Below are 22,297 nucleotides of genomic sequence, written 5' to 3'. Positions count from 1 at the left end.
AACTAATGTTAATGTTATATGTTTTCCAAGATACTTTCCTACCTACTACTGTCCCTAGGGTGCCTACACAGATCAGCTGACATGGCCTTAAGTACTACTGAATGTTCAAATTACATGAGTCCAAAACTAGAGGGTTTGCCATGTGGATCTGAACAGGACAGGCTAAGGAGAAGTGGAGAAATTAGGGGTCATATGTTAAGGTGATGCATAGCTGCTTCCTATGTATCTTTGGAAAATGTAGGAGGGATGAAATATTTTTCTATGTGAAAATGAATGACACTGTGGTAGTTAGGCAGAGTAATACTTAAAATATGATCTTTGCCATCTCCATGCAAAAATGAGTGCCAATAAGAGATGTGTGATCACAGTACTATGGAGATACATTATTGTAGGAAGAGAGCTACAGGTGCTTCATCAAAGAGGAAGAAACACATCAAGAGGCAGACACAAGATCTGTAAACTACATTTATTGAGTACTTACTGGGCAGTGGGCACAACAGATACAAAAGAGTTATTAGGATGGGGACAGGTAAGAACTTAAAAAATTAAATATACATGTTAATTTACCACTAATTCTACCAGGAAAGTACAAAATTTTTACAACTTACACTTTATAATGAAATTGTGATGCTTGTCAAAAGGATAAGCTATACATACAAAGCAAAAAATTTTTTTAAATTGTGCTTAACATCACTAGAATTACCCTAAAATGGGTTGATAAAATGCCTATTCAGCATTCATTCTCATTACACACATATATTTCACTTCCTTAAACACTGCTTGAAAAGTACAAATACTTTGACTTAATTGCTGAGAAATCTGTGGTCAACAACTACATGTGCCGTTTCTCTAAGAAACATCATGGCATGTGCGGTCCATTTCTCCTTTAAAGTCCATCTTATTTTCAGCTTAGCTTACTATCAAGTTCTCTTAGAACTGTTTATATCTCTTTTGTCTGATCATCTTCTTCAAGTTTCCTGATTTCATTTTTTAAACAATTTATAGTTTCACGACTTGCCTTTAATCTCTCCTTAAGCTCTGCGATTTCAAAGCTTGTTTTTTTTTTTGCAGCTTCTAATTTTTCTCTGGTTTTCACTTCAAGTTCTGCAACTAAGGAAAACATTTTTATCGAACTATTTCATTTTTCTCAGATGTCTAAGGTATGTTCTAGAGTAATAAATATGGCATTTCCTTAGGTCAGTTTCCATGATAAAAAATATAAACAACTTAAGATATATTACATTAAACATAAGGAGGTGGGTAGAAAGTCTGAACTCTCAAGAGAGAAGCTAAGACATTTTCTACAACTAAGACTGAAATTTGGCCACTCACAGTTTAAAATTTACAATTAAGATGTTAAGACATAATGTCCTTGTTTTCCTTTCCATACACAAATTTGGAAATAAGGGGGCATACAATCCAAGAGACATCCAACTAATAAGAAGAGCTAACTAAATACAGTGTTCTGAGGGCACCTGGGTGGCTTTGTCGGTTAAGTGCCTGGCTCCTGATTTCTGCTCAGGTCATGATCTCACAGTCCTGAGATGGAGCCCTACATAGGGCTCTAAGCTCAACGTGGAGGCTGCTTAAGATTCTCCCTCTCCCTCCGCCTCTCCCCCACTTGTGCACATGATCTCTCTCTCAAAAAATAAAAATAAATGTTAAAAAATTAAAAGCAAATAAAGAGGGGTGCCTAGGTGGATCAGTCCACTAAGTTTCCAATTCTTGGTTTCATCTCAGGACATGATCTCATGGTTCCTGAGACTGAGTTCTGTGTTGGGCTCTGGGCTGGCAGCGTGGAGTCTGCTTGGGAGTTTCTCTCTGCCCCTGCACCCCCTCTTGCGTGCGATCTCTCTCTCTCTCAAAATAAACATTTAAGAATAAATAAACAGGGGCACCTGGTGGCTCAGTCAGTTAAGCGTCCTACTTTGGCTCAGATCATGATCTCCTGGTTTGTGAGTTTGAGCCTCACATCGGGTTCTCTGCTGTCAGCACAGAGACTGCTTCAGATCCTCTGTCCCCCTCACTCTCTGTCCTTCCCTCACTGGTTCTCTCTCTCTCAAAATAAATAAACTTAAAAAAAAAAAAACACATACATACATAGAGTGTTCTTAATGTACAGGTGAAACATATAAACAAAATCACACTGGTAAAACAAACCTTTATTTTTTTTCTCAAAAAAGACAGCAATAATTCTTAGGTCTAAATTCCAGCTGTACCATTTATTAGCTGTGCCACTCTTAAGTTATTTATTATTTTTATGCTCTTTTCCTCACTATATTATGATGTATATTATAATAAGATTATAACAAATACCTCATATTATTAAAAAAATATTTTAAGTATAGTTTTTTAAAAGTTTATTTATTTATTTATTTATTTAGAAAGTGTTTTATTTTTAAAAGTTTATTTATTTATTTATTTATTTATTTATTTATTTATTTAGAAAGTGTTTTTTTTATTTTTAAAAGTTTATTTATTTATTTATTTATTTAGAAAGTGTGTACTCGCATGCCAGTGGGGGAGGGCAGACAGACAGGGAGAGAGAGAATCCCAAGCAGGCTCTGTGCTGATAGCCCAGAGCCTGACACAGGGCTCAATCTCATGAACTACTTGCCAGATCATGACCAGGGCCCAAAATCGAAGAGTCAGACACTTAACTGACTGAGCCACCCAGACACCCTTAACTTCTAGTTTTAATTGCTTCATTTATTTTGCGACCTATTTCTTTCTCCCAAACTAGTCTCCGTGGTTTTACAGAAATTCTGGTAGATAATGTGCTCTTAGTTGAGCTTTTCTATTTTCTTGGTGCTTGTGGAATGACTCCTACTGGTATTAATGACCAGCTAGTCAAAGAGGACCTAGCATCTTATGAAGTAGGGTAAGCAGAGCTGTGAACTTCCATTTTTAGTTGATATGTAAACTTTATTTAAACATTTTAAATGAATTAATGTATATAAAGTATCTGGAATACTGCCAGGTACATAAAAAGCCACCCTAACTACCAATATGACAAAGAAACACTAAATGATATCTAAAACATTCTAGCTGACTACATAACAAATTACTAAAGAAAATATCATTACTGTAAAATAGAATACACCTATTTGTTATTTTTAATGTTTATTTAATTTTGAAAGAGAGAGAGACAGAGCACAAGTGGGGGAGGGGCAGAGAGGGAGACACAGAATCCGAAGCAGGCTCCAGGCTCTGAGCTGTCAGCAGAGCCCAATATGTGGCTCGAACCCATGAAGAGACCATGACCTGAGCTGAAGTTAGCCACTTAACTGACAGAGTCACCCAGGTGAATACATCCATTTAAATATTCCATTTGGATAGTGTAGTCTTATGCTTTACAAAGAAAAATGCCTACTTTCATCCAACATTTCCATCTTGTGGGCATTTCAGGTAATTGCTGCTGATGGCTATTAAAGCGTAGCTGTACTTTTGATAAGATATCACTGACTGGAAGCAGCACGGTTTGGAAAACCAGGGCAAAAAAGCCCTGTGAAATCAGAAAGACTTCGGTTCGAATATAACCTTGGCCCCTTATTGGTTAAATGCTGATATCACGTAAGTCTCCCTCAATCTGTTTTCTATTTGGTACACTTAAAACTGTATTTCTCAGAGGATTTCTGAAAATTAAGTAATAAATGTAAATCACCTAGCACATTAAAAGCATGCAGTAATATTTCTTTATTTTACTCCTGGCTGGGGACTTTCTTTTTGTGATACATTTTGTAATACACATAAAATTTTATATTGGCAAAACAATCCTTACTTTCTTTGTGATTTCTTTCATTGCTTTTATTTTTAAAATTGATTTTTAAAATAGTAGTACCTACACATGATACAAAATAAGAAGGCTGAAAAATGTAGATGATGAAAAAAGGTCTCCTTTCACTCCCTCCCACACCAATCCCACACTGATTATTCCCGGAGAAAATCAGTTGTAGGTTTCTTTGGTATATTTCCAGAAATAATTTGTTCATAGACAAGCACACACCTAAGTGATTTCTTCTCCTCACTACCAAACAAGTAGTATCAGACTATATATGCACTGCTCTGCACCTTGCTGTTTCACTTAATATTACATCTGAAAGCCTATTCTGTATCTTAGAACTGTCTTATTCTCTGAAAGGCTGTAGACGACCTCACTAAATGGACATACATATTTTATCTGTCCCCTTTGATATGCAGGGTATTTCCATTTTTTCTTTTACAATGGTAAAATGTATGCTGTGCATAATCATTTCAGTATACTTGTGATATAACCAGTACACCTGCAGGATAAATTCCTGTTAAGTATCATTGTTGGGGCAAAGGATACACGTACTTGTAACTTTGAAGGAATGCCAAGTGACTCTTTTCTATTAATTTATGGGGTGCCTGGGTGGCTCAGTTGAGAGTCCAACTTTGGCTCAAGTCATGATCTCACAGTTCGTGAGTTCGAGCCTTGCATCAGACTCTGTGCTGACAGCCTGCTTCAGATTCTGTGGAGCCTGCTTCAGATTCTGTGTCTCTCTCTCTGTCCCTCCCCCACTCACACTCTGTCTGTCTCAAAACCAAATAAACATTTAAAAAAAAGGTTCTATCAATTTACAATCCCACTAGCATTGTATGTCTGTTTCCCTACTGTTTCAACTTTTTGGTCTCAGTTACTCTGAAAGGTTAAAAATGGTATTTCAGAGTAATTTTAATTTGTATTTCTCTTTTACCACTAAGGCTGACCACTAATCTCCCTCTTCCTTTTTATGAATTATGTTTTACCTTTGCTAATTTTTCTATCACATTACTGGCCTTTTTAAAAAATTGAGGTATAACTGACATGTTAGTATCAGGTGTAGAACATAATGATTTCACATTTGTATACGCCGCAAAATGATCATCACAGTAAATCTGGTTAACATCTGTCACCATAGTTACAAAAATTTTCTTTCCTGTGATAACTTTTAAGATCTCTTAGCAACTTTCAAATATGCAATACAATATTGTTAACTACAGTTTCCGTGCTGTACATTACATCCCCATGACTTTATTTTGTAACTGGAAGTTTGTGCCTTTTCACCCATGCAGCCATTTCACCAACCTCCTACTCTTGACTCCAACAACCACCAATTCATTCTCCGCATCTATGAGCTTAGTTTTTGTTTTTTAATTCCATATATGAGATCATTTGGCATTTGTCTTTCTCTAACTTATTTCACTTAGCATAATGTCCTCAAGGTCCTTCCATGTTGTCACAAAAATGGCAAGATTTCCTTTTTTTTTTTACGGTTGAATAATATTCCACTGTATATATATTCCGCTGTGTATACGTTTGCTTTATCTACTCATTCATCAATAGGCACTTCGGTTGTTTATTGTAAACAATATCTTGGCTACTGTAAATAATGCTGCAAAGAACATGGGGCTGTTTCTGTTTTTGTCATATAAATATCCAGACATGGAATTGTTGGATCATATAATAGCTCTATTTTTAATTTTTTGATGAATTTCCATACTGTTTTCTGGAGTGGCTGCACCAATTTACATTCCCACCAACAGTGCATCAGGGTTCCCTTTTCTCCACGTCCTCACCAACACTTGTTATTTCTTGTCTTTTTGATTCTAGCCATTCTAGCAGATGTGAGGTGGTATCTTATCATAATTTTAAGTTGCATTTCCCTGATGAGTGATATTGAGCACCTTTTCATGTGCCTGTTGGCCATCTGTATGTCTTCTTTGGAAAACTAATCAGATCTTCTGCTCATTTTTAAATTGGATTGTTTGCTTTTTTTTTTTTGCTATCAAGTTGCAGGAGTTCTTTATGTTTTTGGATATGAACCCCTTATCAGATACATCATTTGTAAATACCTTCTCCCGTTCATTATGTTGCCTTTTCATTTTGTTAATGCTTCCCTTTGCTGTGCAGAAGCTTTTTAGTTATTGGCCTTTCTTACTGATGTGCAGGAGTTTGTTATACTTTAAAGAAACTAGTCATTTGTGATATGAATACAGTATTTTTCATGGCTTGTCTGTCTTTAGACTTAGAGTGTTTTACTATGCAAAAATTTTTCTCTCCTTGCTCCCTCTCTCTCCACATCAATTATAAAATGTATACTGAGTGAAAGGCACTTTGTTAGATGCTGAGGTAGAGGAAGAAAATAGACCAGAAAGAAAAATGAATTACAGTGTCATAGGGAGCTATGAGAGCAGACTGGATTCATACCAACATGAAAGGGTGTGTGTGTGTGTGTGTGTGTGTGTGTGTGTGTATCAAGGAAGGCTTCTTGGCAGCAGTAAAATCTGAACTGACTTTTAAAGAATGAGAAAGGAATCAGATGGAAGAAGCGGACACTGCAGGCCCTGGAAACAGCACATATAGATTTGGGAAGCAATAAGAAGTCCTGTACAAACGGCAACAGATAGTTTTAAATGTAGTCAGGAAGACCTGATCCGACTCCTTTGTCAAAAGGACAGCATTCACTGTAATATAGATTCTTGTTGTTTGGCTTAGTCATTACACTTTATTTTTTGACAAATCGTAAGACTGCAAAGGGCATGATATATTTGGAAGAAGACCTGGGCTAATTAACAATGAGATCATAAAGGAAAAAATTCAAAAACTGCTTTTAGCTTGTTTCAGTTTTCTGCTTCCTATATATTAAATGATCATATAAAAAAAATGTTTGTTTTGGGGCACCAGGTGGCTCAGTCAGTTAAACGTCCGACTCTTGGTTTCAGCTCAGGTCATGATCTCACAGTTTATGAATTCGAGCCCCACATTGGGTTCTATGCTGACAGTGCAGAGCCTGCTTGGCATTCTCTCTCTCTCTCTCTCTCTCTCTCTCTCTCTCTGTCCCTCCTCTGCTCACGCACTCTCTCTCAAAACAAAGAAATAAAATAATTTTTAAAAACTTATTTTAAATTTCCAAATTAAGCCTCAATTTGGAGGAAATCAATCCAAAGAGGAATTATTTTTGCCAAGTCATATAACTTACTAGTCAGTAGAAGCACAAACTATGAGGCTTTTACACAGAGACAGAACAGTTTATCAACAGAAAAGAAAGACAGCATGGACGCGGGTTAAATCCTGGCTTCACTGGGTGATTTGGGACAAGTCATCAAGTCTCTCTATGATCTAGGGCCTTAACTCACAAAATGGGGCTAATAGTACCTTCCTCCTAGGGTTGTTAGAGGTATTCAAGAAGTTCAGAAATGTAAAGCACTTATCTAGTACACAGTAAGCTCTTATCATATGCGCACTATCGTTTTAATGATTCCTTATAGAAGTGATTAATAGCCAGATCACTGTACTTAAGCAATTTTCTATAAATTTATTGATGTAAATAGGTTCATAAACTTTTAATATGCAGGGCGTCTGGGTGGCTCAGTAAGTTGAGGGTCCGACTTTGGCTCAGGTCATGATCTCACAGTTCGTGAGTTCGAACCTTGCCTCGGGGTCTGTGCTGACAGCTCAGAGCCTGGAGCCTGCTTCAGATTCTGTGTCCCCCCCTTCTCTCTGTCCCTTCCCCACTCACGCTCTCTGCCTCTCAAAAATAAAGAAATGGGATAAAAAGAAAATTATAAACTTTTAATATGCTACATAACATGCAACCTCTACTCTGAGTATTACTCTATCTAAATATATTGCTAAGTTTTTTGAGCCTAAGTTGTGAAGACTGCCTAGGATGAAGTTCAGGCTCCACCACTAACTAGCCGTGTAAACTTGGGCAAGTTTCTTAAACTCCTTGTGCCTCCCTCTTCCAAGTGGATTACCTAAAAAGTTATTGTAGATTTAAATGAGTTTATACATTTACAGATTTAGATGAGTAAAAACAGTAAGCGTTTAATAGCTCTGATTATTTTATTATAACCAAATATTGGGTGTTATGCCCTCAAATTGATAAAAGTGTACATATCTTTTTTATGTCTTTGATTAAGATTCCAAAATTGCTTTCCTAAAAAGGCTAAACAATTCATGAGAATGCAAGGTTCACCAAATCCTTAACATGTACTACTATTAAAGATTCCTTTTGCTAATTTGATACAAATATGGCAACCCACTAATGTTTGGCTTGCATTTTTAAAATTACTAGCAGAGCCAATATTTTCCCACTCTATTCTCTAGCCATCTCTTCTTTCATCTGTCTGCCCATGGCTTTTGTCTATTTGTCAATTGAAGTTCAAAAATTTTTTCTACGTTATCGAGTTCAGGGTTTTAAAGCTATGAATCCCTTGCCATATTTTCCACAAATTTATTTTTTTTCGTCCTTCTGAAATGTAGAAGTTAAATATATTTTACAAAGCCAAGTCTGCCTTTCTTTTCATGTAATTTCTTCTAATGTGATTTCTTCTCATACCACAAATTTAGCAAGTCTTCCTAACCAGAACAGAAAGTCACTTCTCTAATTTTTTAAATGACAGGTTGCTTGACTTAAAAAAAAAAAAAAAATTTACTACATTTAATTAAACTGAAATTTGTTTTGTAAATGCTACGAGCAACGATCTAAATTAAGTTTTCCTTCCAAAAGCTTAACAGTTGTGCCAATATCATTTATGGAATTAGATACTATTAAGAAAATAAACTGAATACAAAACATGTAATTTACTGATAAAAACTTCCCAAGGTTATACAACTCCATACCATAAGCTTTAACACATCAAAGTCCTTTTTATAAAACATGTTATCAGTACTACCTACTATACACACCTGAATTAATATTAGTTTGTTGAAAATACAAAAATGTGGGCACTTGGGTCATTATTTTTTTAGTTTATTTATTTATTTTGAGAGAGAGTGAGCTGGGGAGAGGCAGAGAGACAGGGAGGGAGAGACAGGGAGGGAGAGACAGGGAGTGAGGGACAGAGGGAGAGAGAGAGAATCCCAAGAAGGCTCCATGCTGTCAGTGCAGAGCCCAATGTGGGGCTCGAACCCACGAACTGCGAGTCCATGACCTAAGCCCAAATCAAGAGTCAGGCACTCAACTAACTGAGCCACCCAGGTGCCCCTATGGGCATTTGAATTTTAAAAGAGAAGTTTACTCTTATGAATTGGGCACATTTCCATAGTACAGGAGAAAGATCTATAATGAAGAGGAAATGACCAATACAAAATAGCCTATCAGTAGTGCTTTTTACCTTCTAAAAGTGATCATATACGTATGTTCTATGTTTATAACAAAGTAGTCCAGGTAAATGTTCTTGCAGATGTAAAAAATAAAGCATAAAATTTTTTAAATCAGTGTGATTTAAAATTTTAAGTGACTACCGAGTTGCAAAATTGTAATTAGTATTCAGCTCTTGTAACTCCTAGTCACAGGTTTCATGAAAATACAAACAAAACACCATTACAACCATTAGCAGTTAAACTGCAACCCCCTTCTCTCCTGCATTCTCATCCCCCACTCCCTCTTTTATTGCGTTCACCTCTTGTGGCCTACAATATACTGGCTTATTTCCCCCCGATATTGCACCCCCTCCCCACCTCTTGACCCCATATCCTGCTTCTGCTACCACTTCCAAGGCCACTACTTCCCTTTATAGCCAAGCTCCAAGACAGTTGCCCCCAGCGCCTGTCTCCATCTCCATTTCTCTCATTCTCTTTTGATCCATTTCAGTTGATCTTCTGTCCTTACCATTCTCCTTCCATTGCTCCTCCTAAGGTCATCAAGAACTTCTACTAGCCCGTTTCTCGGCTCTTATCTTACTTGATCTATCAGCATTGGACCACTATCAGTATCGGTTCTAGCAGTATTGGACAGAGCTAATGACTATTTCCTGATACACTGTCTTCACCTGACTTTACATTATATGCACCTTGTTTTTCTCCATACTCACTGCTATTTCTTAATTTCATTTGCTGGTCATCTCCTTAATCTCTAAATGTTGGTGCCCATGGCTCAGTCCTTAGACCTCTTTTTTTATCTTCACTCACTCCTTTGATGATACTAGTTGGTCTTAAAATTTATAAATCCATCCATATACTAACTTCCAAATGTGTATCTTTAGCTTAGACCTCTCCTTAAATACTAGACTTGTGGGTGCAATTCCCTTACCAGCATTTCCACTTTGATGTCTTACAGGCATCCCACATTCAACATGTCCACAACAGCACTTCTAATCTTTCTGCCAAAGCCTGCCCCTCCCAGACTTCCCACCTCTATGAAAAGCAACGATGGTTTTTTTTGGCTCCTTGGGCCCAAAACCTTAAGAGTTATTCTGTCTGTGTACTTCTCTCACATCTTATTCTTAAAACCATCAAAAAATCCTATTGTATCTATCTTCAAAATAAATCAAAACCTGACACCCTCTCAGCACTTCCACTGCTATTACTCTGGTACCACCTACCACTCTATCATATCTGGAATACTGGAACAGCCTCCTAACTATTCTCTATGCCACTATACTTTTTGCTTTATGTGTGTTTTCAACACAGCAGCCAGGGTGATTGATCTTTTAAAATGTTTTATAATGTCACTTCTGTTAAAAAACCCACAAACAACTTCACATTTCCTTCTGTTTAATTAATACTGTAAAGTACTTGCGGCTACCCTCAAGTCCCTAAATGACTTGGTCCCTTAACTTTTCTGGTCTCACCTCCCCCTTCTTGTCCCTTTATTCACTCTACTCCAGTCACACTGGCCTACTCAGATATGCCAGGCATGCTCTTACCTTAGGGTTTTTGCCCTTCTTGCTCCCCTGACACTTAACATTCTTCCCTTAGATAAGAATGGTTCACTTCTGGGACACCTGGGTGGCTCAGTCAGTTAAGTGTCCAACTTCGGCTCAGGTCATGACCTCATGGTTCGTGGGTTGAAGCCCTGTGTAAGGCTCTGTGCTAACCTCTCTGAGCCTGGAGCCTGCTTCAGATTCTGTGTCTCCCTCTCTCTCTCTGCCCCTCCCCTACTTGCTCTCTGTCTCTCTCTCGGCGGGGGGGGGGGGGGGGGGGGCGGAATCATTAAAAAAAAAAAAAAATGGTTCACTTCCTTACTCCTTTAGGTATCTGTTCAAATGCCACAAACTCAGGGAGCATTCTCTGACCTGATATTTAAAACTTCAACTATCTCCTCCTACCAAAGGTGTTCCCTCCCCTACTTTATTTTTATCCATATCACCTAATCACTATCTTACACTTTGTTGTTCTATTTATTTAATATCTGCCTTTCTTTTACTAGAATGTAAGCTTCATGAGAGCAAGGATTTTGTCTGGTTTGGATACTGCTCTATCTTCAGAACCGAAGACAATGCCTGGCATATAACTGGGGCTCAATATATACTAGAAGCAAATGAGTGGAAGATCAAAGGAACAACTGAATGAATGGTGACATAAATGTTAACACAAGGATGGCAAATAGGTTTCACGTTGAGTGCCAAGTGCAAATGCTTGGCAGTAGCTGCACTAAGCGATGTGTAAGGGATTCTAAGGCCATGTTAGCTTAGAGGGAAAATACAACATGACTGATTATCAGTAAGTCATTCTAGTACCTACCACCCCAGCATTAATTCAGATCAATAGGGCTTGATCTCACAAACCATGAGACCATGACCTGAGACAAAATCAAGATTTGGAGACTCAACCAACTGAGCTACCCAGGCACCCCATAGTATACTTTACTTTATTACATGGAATAAAATACATATAAATATACAAAATATGTGTGGACTGTTTACCCATAAAGCTTCCCGTCAACAGCAGGCTATTGGTAGTTAAGTGTTTGGTAAGTGAAAAGTTGTACACAGATTTCTGACCGTTGGGAGGTGGGGATGGGAGGGTGGTTGGCAACCCTAACCCCCGCGTTGTTCAAGAGTCAACTCTAATTGTGTTCTGCAAGGTTCTTCACACAGATCTTATTAGCAAAGACTAATAAACAGGAAATGACTAACAGATTAAGCAAAATTAGTGAAAAGCTATGCTTAAAAGTAATTAGAGAATAAAAGACAGTATTTCAAAGAATGTGAGAGGCTGTTTTTTACCTTTCTGAAAGTAAGCCTACTTTGGAAACAATTTTTTGTTTTGTTTTGTTTTTTGAGAAAGAGAGAGAGTACACAAGCAGGGGAGGGGGCGGAGGGAGAGACAGGGAGAACCTCAAGCAGGCTCCATACTCAGTGTGGAGCCCGATGCAGGGTTCTATCCCACAACCCAGGAATCATGACCTGAGCTGAAATCAAGAGTCGAATGCTCAACCAACTGAGCTACCCAGGCACCCTTACTCTGAGAACAATTTAAAACATCCTTCTTAGATAGATGTTCTATAGTAATACATTTTTTTTAACTCCTAAAAATTTTACCTTTATATATCATTAGAAAAAAATTTAATACTTACTAATCATAATCTTTTTACCATTATAGAATACATTATTTTTCAGAATAATTATGAACTCATGGCACTTACATTCTGTTTCATGCTTATAGGCTCCTAACGTTAGCTGGCGAGATGTTGTTAATAATTGTTGCATCATTGCTGTTGGGTCTTGAAATATCTAACAGGATAGAATGAAAAAAGACCAATAACTTCAAAGTTCTACAACTTAAGATGCTTTTAAAATTCTCATTATAAAATCCTCTTACCATTTCATCATAGAACTCTGAAACCACTGTCTTTTTTCCCAGCATTGCATTGGTGTCTGACTGAAACAGCTTTAATAAATGATAGAGGGTCACCTGTGAAATAAAAATAGATGTCACACCTGTGCAATGATTTTCATCATCGTGAGACATCATGATTTCTGTAACTGAATTAGAGACTGGAATTAGCTAACATGTCAAATTCAGGATCGTATCTCAACTACAACTTACTGTGTGGCAAATCACTCAAACTCTGTATCTTATTTTCCTATTAGGTATCATTATCCATCCACATCGACTAAACATGAATGCTTTGAGGAGAGTAAGTATGGATGTTACAAAGCGTCTCTACAAAATGACTACATAGAAAAACAATATAAAATACAGCTATAGAAATTAAACTGGAAAATCATTAAGATACGAATTCTTTTATTTACACAGGTAAAACTAGATCAATTTTGACAGCTATTCTGTGAAGATTAAAGTCTACAAATTTACAGGGGGAGGGAAGATTTTATACTTTCAAAATAAATAACCAATACTAAAATGCTCAGTGAATGCAAAATATTTCTTCGGTGATCTATTATTACATAAATAACATAATAAATAAAAGTCAATGATAATTTACTTCTGTAGGAGCAACAGGTCTTCAAAATACCTAAGAACAGGTATAATAGGACATCAAAGGAAAAGCTTTGCAGCATAATGTGTGATTACTTGAACAAAATAAAACCTAGGTAGCAAAACAGCAGAATTGATGTTATAGAAACCAATTCAGAGGCCTCAAAGAATTTTCTGAAAGGTTAGCTAAAATCATTATAAGGAACATGTATGATATACCATACTTTTTTTTTTTTTTTCCATTTGAGAGAAAGAGAGCGTGACAGCAGGGGAGAGGAGCAGAAGTGAGGAGGGAGAGATAAAATCTCAAGCAGACTCCACACTCAGTGTGGAGTCCAATGCGAGGCTCAGTCCCACGACCCTGGGACAAAATCAAGAGTCAAATTCAACTGATTAAGCCAGCCAGGGGCCCCTATACACCATATTTAAAGCAGATAATTTAACAATTTCTGGAGTAGACAGAAGGGAGAGGAGACTACGTGAGTGGATTAACCAGAACAGAAAAACTCACAACATGAAAACTTAAGGCAGAAAACAGCAGCAGAGGTCAGAGCCAGCACTCCCAGTGGAACCCCAGGGAGGCTCCAAGCCCAAAGTCGGCAGCTATAGAAATCAAGAATGCTGTGTGGTGGCAAGGCCTGTTACCCTTCCCTTCTCCCATCACTCAGAGACAAGAGAGCATATCCTCCTGTGAAACTTACAATTTTTCACCCAAACAATCAAATATGAAGCAAAAATAAAGATATTTTCAGGCAGCAATGGTTCAAAGGTTCATTACTCAGGCATCCTTTCTGAAATAATTCCTCCAGCAAAACAAAAAAAGAAGCCTGGAATGATGAAGAAAAAGAACCATCTGTCATCACATGAGGAGGTGACAGTATTACCTAAAACTGAAAAATCAGGAGCACCTGGGTGGCTCAGTCAGTTAAGTGTCCAACTCTTGATTCAGCTCAGGTGGTGATCTCCCAGTTTGTGAGATGGAGCCCTGCATCAGGCTCTGCTGACAATATGGGGCCTACTTGGGATTCTCTCTCCCTCTCTCTGCCCTTCCCCCACTCACCTGCACATGCTCTCTCAAAATAAAACAAAAAAATAAAATTGAAAAATCAAACAGATTGAAATATAGGAGATGCATGGAGTAATTTCTAGAGAACTGAAAAGAATCACTGTGGTTCTTCTTGGGAAGGGGCCAGAGAAGGGAGAAAGAAAATGTTATGAGTTAAATTGTGACCCTGCCAAAAGATATGCTGAAGTCCTAACCCTTAGTACTAGTAAATGTGACCTTACTTGGAAATAGGATCTTTGCAGGTGTAATCAAGTTAAGATAGAGTGGTTAGGCTCTAATCCAGTATGACTGGTGTCCTCGTAAGAAGAGAAGACACACAGAGACAAGGAGAGATAGGGGCCAGGTGACAATGGAGGCACAGATTAGAGTTATACTGCCAAAACCAAGAAACACCTGGGGCTACCTGTAACTAGAAGAGGTAAGAAAGGATCCTCCTTCTCTTGAGGTTTTGGAGAGAGCATGGCCAACACCTTGATTTTGGACTTCTAGCCTCCAGAACCGTGAGAATAAACATCTGCTGTTTTCGGCCACTCAGTTTGTGGTCTTTAAATTTTTTTTTTAATGTTTTATTTATTTTTGAGACAGAGACAGAGCATGAGTAGGGGAGAGGCAGAGAGAGAGGGAGACACAGAATCCGAAGCAGCCTCCAGGCTCCGAGCTGTCAGCACGGGACCGATGTAGGGCTCAAACTCACAAACTGTGAGATCATGCCCTGAGCTGAAGTCGGATGCCCAACTGACTGAGCCACCCAGGCGCCCCAGTTTGTGGTCCTTTATTATGGCAATCCTAAGAAACTGATACAGGAGATTTGTATTTTTTTAGAGTATTTTTTAAAACCGTGTGCACGTTTTACTCTTATAATTTAAGAGAAATTTAAAACTGCATCATAAAACTGTCCTTCCTTAAATTTATTATTCAGATTCCCAAAAGCATTCATGCAGACACAGGCAACGAAAAACATCAAGATAGATGTCTCTAATTTTGAAGGATGTTTGAAGATTCTTAGAGCAATGGAAATGCCTATACTAGCTATGAAGATAATTCTAGGAATAAAAACCCAATTTAGCATTCTGCTTTTAGGAATAACCATTCCTTTTATAATGGCTTAATCTATTAATAGGTTACTGGGTAACAGGAATTAGTCACAAGTTACTTAGGTCTTTCTTCTATATTTTAAATAAACCTTCATGACTTATTTTAAAGAGCCAACAAAGGCTTCATTGTACTAAAAGAAAATGATGGACACCTAGTTGGCTCAGTCGGTTAAGCATCCGACTTCAGCTTGGGTGATGATCTCACAGTTTGTGAGTTCGAGACCCACGTTGGGCTCTGTGCTGACAGCTCAGAGCCTGGAGCCTGCTTCAGATTCTGTGTCTTCCTCTTTCTCTGTCCTTCCCCCACTCATGCTCGGTCTCTCTCAAAAATAAATAAACATTAAAAAAAAAAAAAAAAGATGACAATAGTTTTTGGGTAATAAAATTCAGGCCTATGTAGATCTATATGGAAATTTATTCAGTAAGTTCATCACTGCAGAAGTGTCATAACCACTCTTTCCAAGACTGGACTTTGAATGTTGTCTCATACTGAAGTTATATGATACCATGATTTCTTTCAGAGATGTATTTTCCAATTGAGAGTGGTGGGTGAGACAGTTGAAGAACAGACAAGGCAGCACATTCTCAAAGTAAAAATGAATTCAAAGCAATCTTACAAAGTTAAAAAGAGTTTCTGCTATAGTAGCATTACTGATTTATTCTCCTCTCTCAATATCTGCTGCATTTCTGTGCTCTATTCTCCCTAATAGACTATTTTCATTAAGGACAAGAACAGTATCTCATCTTTGTATCCGACCCCTAGAACAATATCTTGACAAATAATGGATATTTAATAATTTCTTGCCAAGTAGAATATAATGTCTTTTGAAAGTATTCTATTCTAAGAAGGACAAAAGAATGATAGGAGATCTGGAAACCTTATCACATGGAAAGTATTTAAATAAGCTATAGATGTTATTCAGGAGAAAAGAAAACAAATGTATGAACACTTATCAGTAAAAAGTTCAAGGAAGCTTACCATAAACTAGAGCTTTCTTACATTTAGAACTACCTAAATCTGAATAGGATGTTTCACTTAATGACAAAAGTCAAGAGTCTGTCTACTGGAGACAACAAGCCCAAACAAGACTCTCATTTGAAAGACTGCCTAAAGAAATTCCTACGCAGGAAGAGTATGGCCTATATTATGGGTCCTAAATCTTACTGTGCACCAAGATCACCTGGGTACTGGCCCCCTCTCCAAACCTACTAAATCAGACTTTCCAGGGGATGGGGCCTAGGAGTCCAAATTTTTAACAAACAACTTCAGTATCTCTGGTGCAGTCCATTAGGAACTAGTTCTCTGAACTACAGGCCCAGGTCATAGCTCCTTAGAGCTATGGAGCTCCTTAGAGCTCCTTTAGAAGCACATACACTTCTAAAAATGTAATCTGATAATTAAAGTGTAAATGTTTGGTGCTAAAGGAATGCACTGAATCTAACAAGATGAAAATTAACGGTGATGACCTGAAACTAGAGTTAAGCACCAGTCATGCATATGTGGAATGAGGGAGCCATAACTGAGTTGTGACCCTATAGGTTTACAAACAAAACAAGCTGAGTGGACTTAGTCAAAAAACAAAACAAAACAAAACAAAACAAAAAGGGGTCATGGAAAGAATGTGAGGTTTGAGTGCATATAACTTGGGATCAAAAACTAGCTCTGCCACAGTAACTGTGCTTTTGAGCAATATGGCTTGATCTCTGAATCTCAGTATCCTCATCTCTAAAATGACGGTATCACCAACCTCACAAAATTGCTGAGGAATCAAAGTGAAAGCTTTGAGGGACATTTTACATTATCAAGCAACAATGTGATAAGAAGAGATCAAAAGATGAAAAAGTCAGTGGTTATAAATAAAAATTCATGAATAAAATATAAAGTAAAGCTGCTAGTACGGACAGCAACTTGAAAAAACAAAAAGACTATTGCTAGGGCTTTTAACTATAAAAAGTGGGTATTCTCATTCTTGACAGCAGTTGGACTCATCTTGTTTATTACTAATAACCAAATAATATTAATGAATTTTAAACTTTTTTTTGCTCTAGTAATCACACAATCCCATGACTTCTTTCTGAGAAATGTTCACATTATATCCCATCTTTCTATACTTGAAAAATTAAAGTTTTGAAAGGCACTTCCCATGAAAAATCTTAACTCAAGGCAAAATATACTATGCGATAAGCTTACATAAAGTGTATCTGAATAAAAATGTCAATATATAACAAACTATTCAAGTATTGTCACATTTTCACAATTGCAAAAATCTATTTTATGGTTGCAAAGATTATCATTACTCACAGGTCTTTCATTAGGATCAATGAAAAATATTTTGATGATTATTTCAAATTCACCCCATCCTGTTTCAGTAATTTCATATGGAGGCTTAGTAACAACTGAAAGGAGAGAAAAAAATAATTATAAATTATTTTTAAATTTGTATATTATGAATAAAATATCTTTTTAAATTTGTACATTATGAATAAAAAAACTGTACTGTACCTCTTAAAGGATTGCCATAGCTTTCATGTAATTTAAATTGGATTTTCTTCACATATGCTGACATATCCTAAAATACAGAGGAATTAATTAGTTCTGCCATTTATATATAAAAACTGAGAGAATATGTATGTAGTCATTGAAGGTTTTTTTTTAATAACAACTTTATCAAGATATTCACATACCACGTAATTCACCCACTTAAAGTAACTATTCAATGGCTTTTAGAATATTCAGAGTTGTACAGCCATCCCCATAATCGATTTTAGAATACTTTTATCACACAAAAAAGAAACCTCATACCCATTAGCACAAACTCCTAAGTCCCTCTTCCTCTCATTCACTGGCAACCACCAATCTATTTCTGTGTCTATGGATTTGCCTCTTCCGGACATTTTATAAAATGGTATCATCCAGTATGTGGCTTTTGGTCTGGCGTCTTTCACTTACCATAACATTTCTAAATTTATTCCATGTGGTAGTAGCACGTATTAGCACTTTATTTCTTTTTGCTGCCTAGTAATATTCCATTGTGTGGATATCCTACATTTTATTCACCCATTCATCGGATGAAAGATATTTGGGTTGTTTGTATTTTTTTTGGCTATTAAGAATAACACTGCTAAAAACATTCATATGAAAGTTTTTGTGCTTTAAAGGGTTTTAAATGGAGAAATATTTGTTCAATTAACATCTACTGAATACCTACTACGTACTGACTGCATTCCAGACATTAGATTCAGCAGCAAAACAAAATTACCAGCAGCCAGATTCTACAGCAGTTTTGCCATTCATCCTTTCTGATGGTCTTTTACCAATTGTTAAAGAATTAAAAAGTATGAACTACTATTCCTGAAACACCTGATTAAATACTAGGCTAACTTAAGATGTGATGATTGGAAGATGTGCTGTGTTTGTAGCATAGTTCTTGTTATCATAACTTAATTTTAGTTACAAAGTTTTGCAAAATTGATTTCTGCTAACAGTTATATGATGACAACTCTCACTTTATTCTTTCAACTTTTTTGGGTTGACATTTCTACAATGGGCCAATTTTATAATCAGGAAGTTACTATAAAATAATATTATAATTTACCTTCAATCAAACACAAACCATGGCTTCAAAACAGTTATAGGAGAAACAAGTGCCTACCTCATTTCTATACGGTTTGACATACACTGTCCACTGATGGGTGTGCCCATCCTCTTCTCTCTTCTTCCCGAAATATCGAGCAACATTACCATAAACTATTGGTTTAACGATAGTAACCCCCTAAAAGAAAAATAATTTCAACATCAATTAATATTGTATTATTACCCAAATGTACAGAATAAGAGCTGTGAAAACCTGTTTTAAGGAATGGCAGGTGATCTAAAAACCTAGAGTTTGCTTATAACGTGGATTTCTCTCAAAAAATCAATTTCAGACGATTATTCTCATTTCATATTAACACAAGTAACTAAACACCAGATTAATTATAATGTTCCCGCTTTGAAAATGTCTATTTAAGTCATGTCAAGTACTTGGAGAGGTTTTTCTTTGTTTTTGTTTTGAAGAAAGGCAAAAGGCTATTTACAAACTTGAAAGTGAGCCTCAGGAATTAAGACCACCAGTTTTGACTGCCATCACCTGATGGTAATAATGTCCTGATTTATCAGCTTATAGCAGTGTTTCCCAAAATACAGTACAAATATTAAAGGCAGTTTGGGAGAGGATTTTAGGTAGAATTAGGGCAAACATTGTTCACTTTATTACTTATGTGTTACGTTCTGAGATGTAAGTACATGTTTCTCGGCACATCTGGTAAGTGTACAAGTGGTGCGTGTTGACAGATTATCATGGAAAGGAGAAACAAAAAATTTCAAGTCAGGAGAAAATACTGAATGACATGAAACTTCACATGAAACTTGAGACTAGTTGTTCAACAGTAAGAATGTAACTGTGCAAGTGCAAAATACACCACATGTGAAAAGTGCTATGCCAATGTACTCAACAATTACTAAGAAATGAGGAAAAGCAGCGAACAAATGAAAAAAAACTTTCCATTTTGGCCGGTAATTAACAAAAAAATCCAATCCCTACAAGCCTCAAGTTAGTTCAGAAGAAGGCAAACAATCTGTATGAGAATTTAAATAGTCACAGGAAGTGCTATTGACACTTGTGGCACAGGTTTAAGGCCTGAACAAATGAGCGTAAAGTGAATAGACAATAGATCCTGTAGCTGTTACCGTGTTACTGGAAACTTGCAGATTTCCTCAGTGACGCAGAGGGGGTTCATTTATCAAGAGACTTTCTATATGAATGAAATTTATCTAAATTTGAAAAAGATGCCTACAAGACCACATAACAATCATCAAGAATGAGAAATAAATCCTTAATTTTAAGACTCTACGTGACTAACTCACACTCATTTTTGACAGAAAAGCATTTGAGGACTACAAGTCTCAGCTCCACACCGAGCGCAGAGCCTGCCCCAGGGCTCACACCCACCACGGTGAGATCATGACCTGAGCAGAAATCAAGAGGTGGACGCTCCATCAACTGAGCCGCCCTGGTGCCCCCAAACTTTTTGAACCTTACATGAACACAAGTAGAGAAAGTTTTAAGTTCTCCAAAAGCCAATGTTTTAAACTTCTGGTAGTACTTTCCTATCAACCCAAAATCTTGTGCAAAAAGCTTGGCTAAAATATATTTATGAAATTTCTGGTACTATGAGTTTTACCTGATATTTTCCCCCTTCCAATACATTTTGGTAGTTTTTGAAATTTTCCAAGAACTCCTACTTTGCATGTGATATGAAAGCACTGTGTGTAATAGTTGTATGTGCATACAGTTAAAATTATGTGAAAGCAGTAGGACACAGAAAGGGACTCGAAGAAAAGCTAGAGGGACTCGAAGAAAAGCTAGAGTAACTAGATTGGTGCAAACGTGGGTGATTGGTTTTTAAAATTTTTTTTTTCAACATTTATTTTTTTTTGGGACAGAGAGAGATAGAGCGTGAACGGGGGAGGGGCAGAGAGAGAGGGAGACACAGAATCGGAAACAGGCTCCAGGCTCTGAGCCATCAGCCCAGAGCCCGACGCGGGGCTCGAACTCACGGACCGCGAGATCGTGACCTGGCTGAAGTCGGACGCTTAACCGACTGCGCCACCCAGGCGCCCCAAGGTGATTGGTTTTTTAAAGAAGAATCTCCTTTATGCAATAAACCTGAAATCAGAAGGGGTAAACATAGGTGTTCTATCAAGAACCAGTTAGTCCTGCCTTAAAAACTAACGTGCCAGGAGATGCAGGAAGTGGGAGGGAAACATTTAAGTGTCAAACATCACGTTAGGCTCTACAACAATTAAAAAAAAAAAAAAGCGAACATTTACTGAATGCTCTCTCCGTGCCAGCCAGTGTTACGTTCTTTGCATGCCTTGATTCATATCTTGGCGGAAGCTGGGGGGCTCTGTGAACACCACGAACTCTGGAAAGCTGCCTCAACTATCCTACCCTGGGGATAGGGCTCTTCGGCGATCACACTTGCATGTGCCCTGTGGGGTAAGCCTCCGTAAGGCAGCTGGAGGGACTGCATCAGAGAACCGGGGAAAGCGGTTAGCTACGGGAAGCGCGTAATCCAGTATCTGCCACTGTTACTATCCTCATACTCAGGTGGACGGCACCCCGGTTTACCGGTGCCCGGGGCTGGCAGAAGATGACACAAAGCCCTCCAACTGGCTACTTGCCTCGGCAACAATGTCCAGTTCTCCCCAAACCACTACCGGTTGATTTCTGGAGGGAAGGCGGCCAAAGGGTAGTCAAAAGAAACACTTATTTTCCCGCGGCAGCTGTGACTCCCCGTCTGGAAACCGCGGTTCAAACCCGAGCTGAGAAGAAGGCGCGAGAGGGAAAGCAAACGGGCCCTCCTCACGCTGCTCAGGGAGAAGCCAAGACGGGAGAACCGCTCCCGGAGCGGAGGCGTGGGCCGGGGACTGACCTTCACTCTCCCGCCGGAGTCAGGCCCAAATTCGGCCATTCTCTTGAACATATTGTCCTACAGAAGAAGCCGCCGCCGCCAGGGAAAGAGACCGGGGCCGGCGGGGTTGCCGCTCCCCTCAGAGGCCCCGCTCCTCCCGCGCGGGCTCAGGCGGAAGGTTTCTGGGTAGAGCGAGGGCGAGTCACCGGGGCTCGCGGCGCTGGGGCACAGCAAACTCCTCGCGGCGGGCGGCGTCCCGGAAGGCCGTTTAGCCCCGCGCGGTGTAGCGCCCGATGGAAGGAGGAGCGGTGGCGGCGCCGTGCGCAGGCGCGACGAGCTCGCGCGCACAGTGCGCACGCGCCGGGCCGCAGCCCTCTTGCTGGGCGTGCGGAGGTGGCGGGAAACCGCTGGAGCCTACCCAGACCACCTGGCTACAGAGTAACCGAGAAGTTGGTATTTGGAGCCAATACCTTGTTATCGCTGAACAGTTCCGATTCTGAAATCAAGTTC

General features: G+C 38.3%; 1 protein-coding gene across 3 annotated transcripts in view; it reads right to left on the bottom strand.

The window, feature by feature from the left end:
* The window catches only part of YEATS4 (YEATS domain containing 4), a 40,906-nt gene extending 18,833 nt beyond the window's left edge, over nucleotides 1-22,073 (bottom strand). For 2 of the 3 annotated variants that reach the window (XM_030323190.1, XM_030323189.1), the window contains exons 1-6: nucleotides 21,809-22,073; nucleotides 18,985-19,104; nucleotides 17,835-17,901; nucleotides 17,634-17,728; nucleotides 12,554-12,646; nucleotides 12,378-12,465 (exon numbers count right to left, since the gene is read on the bottom strand). In XM_030323190.1, coding sequence (XP_030179050.1) covers nucleotides 12,378-12,465; nucleotides 12,554-12,646; nucleotides 17,634-17,728; nucleotides 17,835-17,901; nucleotides 18,985-19,104; nucleotides 21,809-21,859 — 514 coding nt within the window. In that variant the 5' untranslated portion in view covers nucleotides 21,860-22,073. Of the gene's footprint in view, nucleotides 1-452; nucleotides 1,111-12,377; nucleotides 12,466-12,553; nucleotides 12,647-17,633; nucleotides 17,729-17,834; nucleotides 17,902-18,984; nucleotides 19,105-21,808 lie in introns of those variants that run through there. The other variant, XM_030323188.1, reaches the window with a different exon arrangement.
* Nucleotides 22,074-22,297: the final 224 nt, after the last annotated feature.

This window comes from Lynx canadensis, chromosome B4 (assembly GCF_007474595.2).
Source record: "Lynx canadensis isolate LIC74 chromosome B4, mLynCan4.pri.v2, whole genome shotgun sequence".
In the NCBI taxonomy this organism is placed as follows: Eukaryota; Metazoa; Chordata; class Mammalia; order Carnivora; family Felidae; genus Lynx; species Lynx canadensis.
This window is presented reverse-complemented; position numbering and strand designations above follow the sequence as displayed.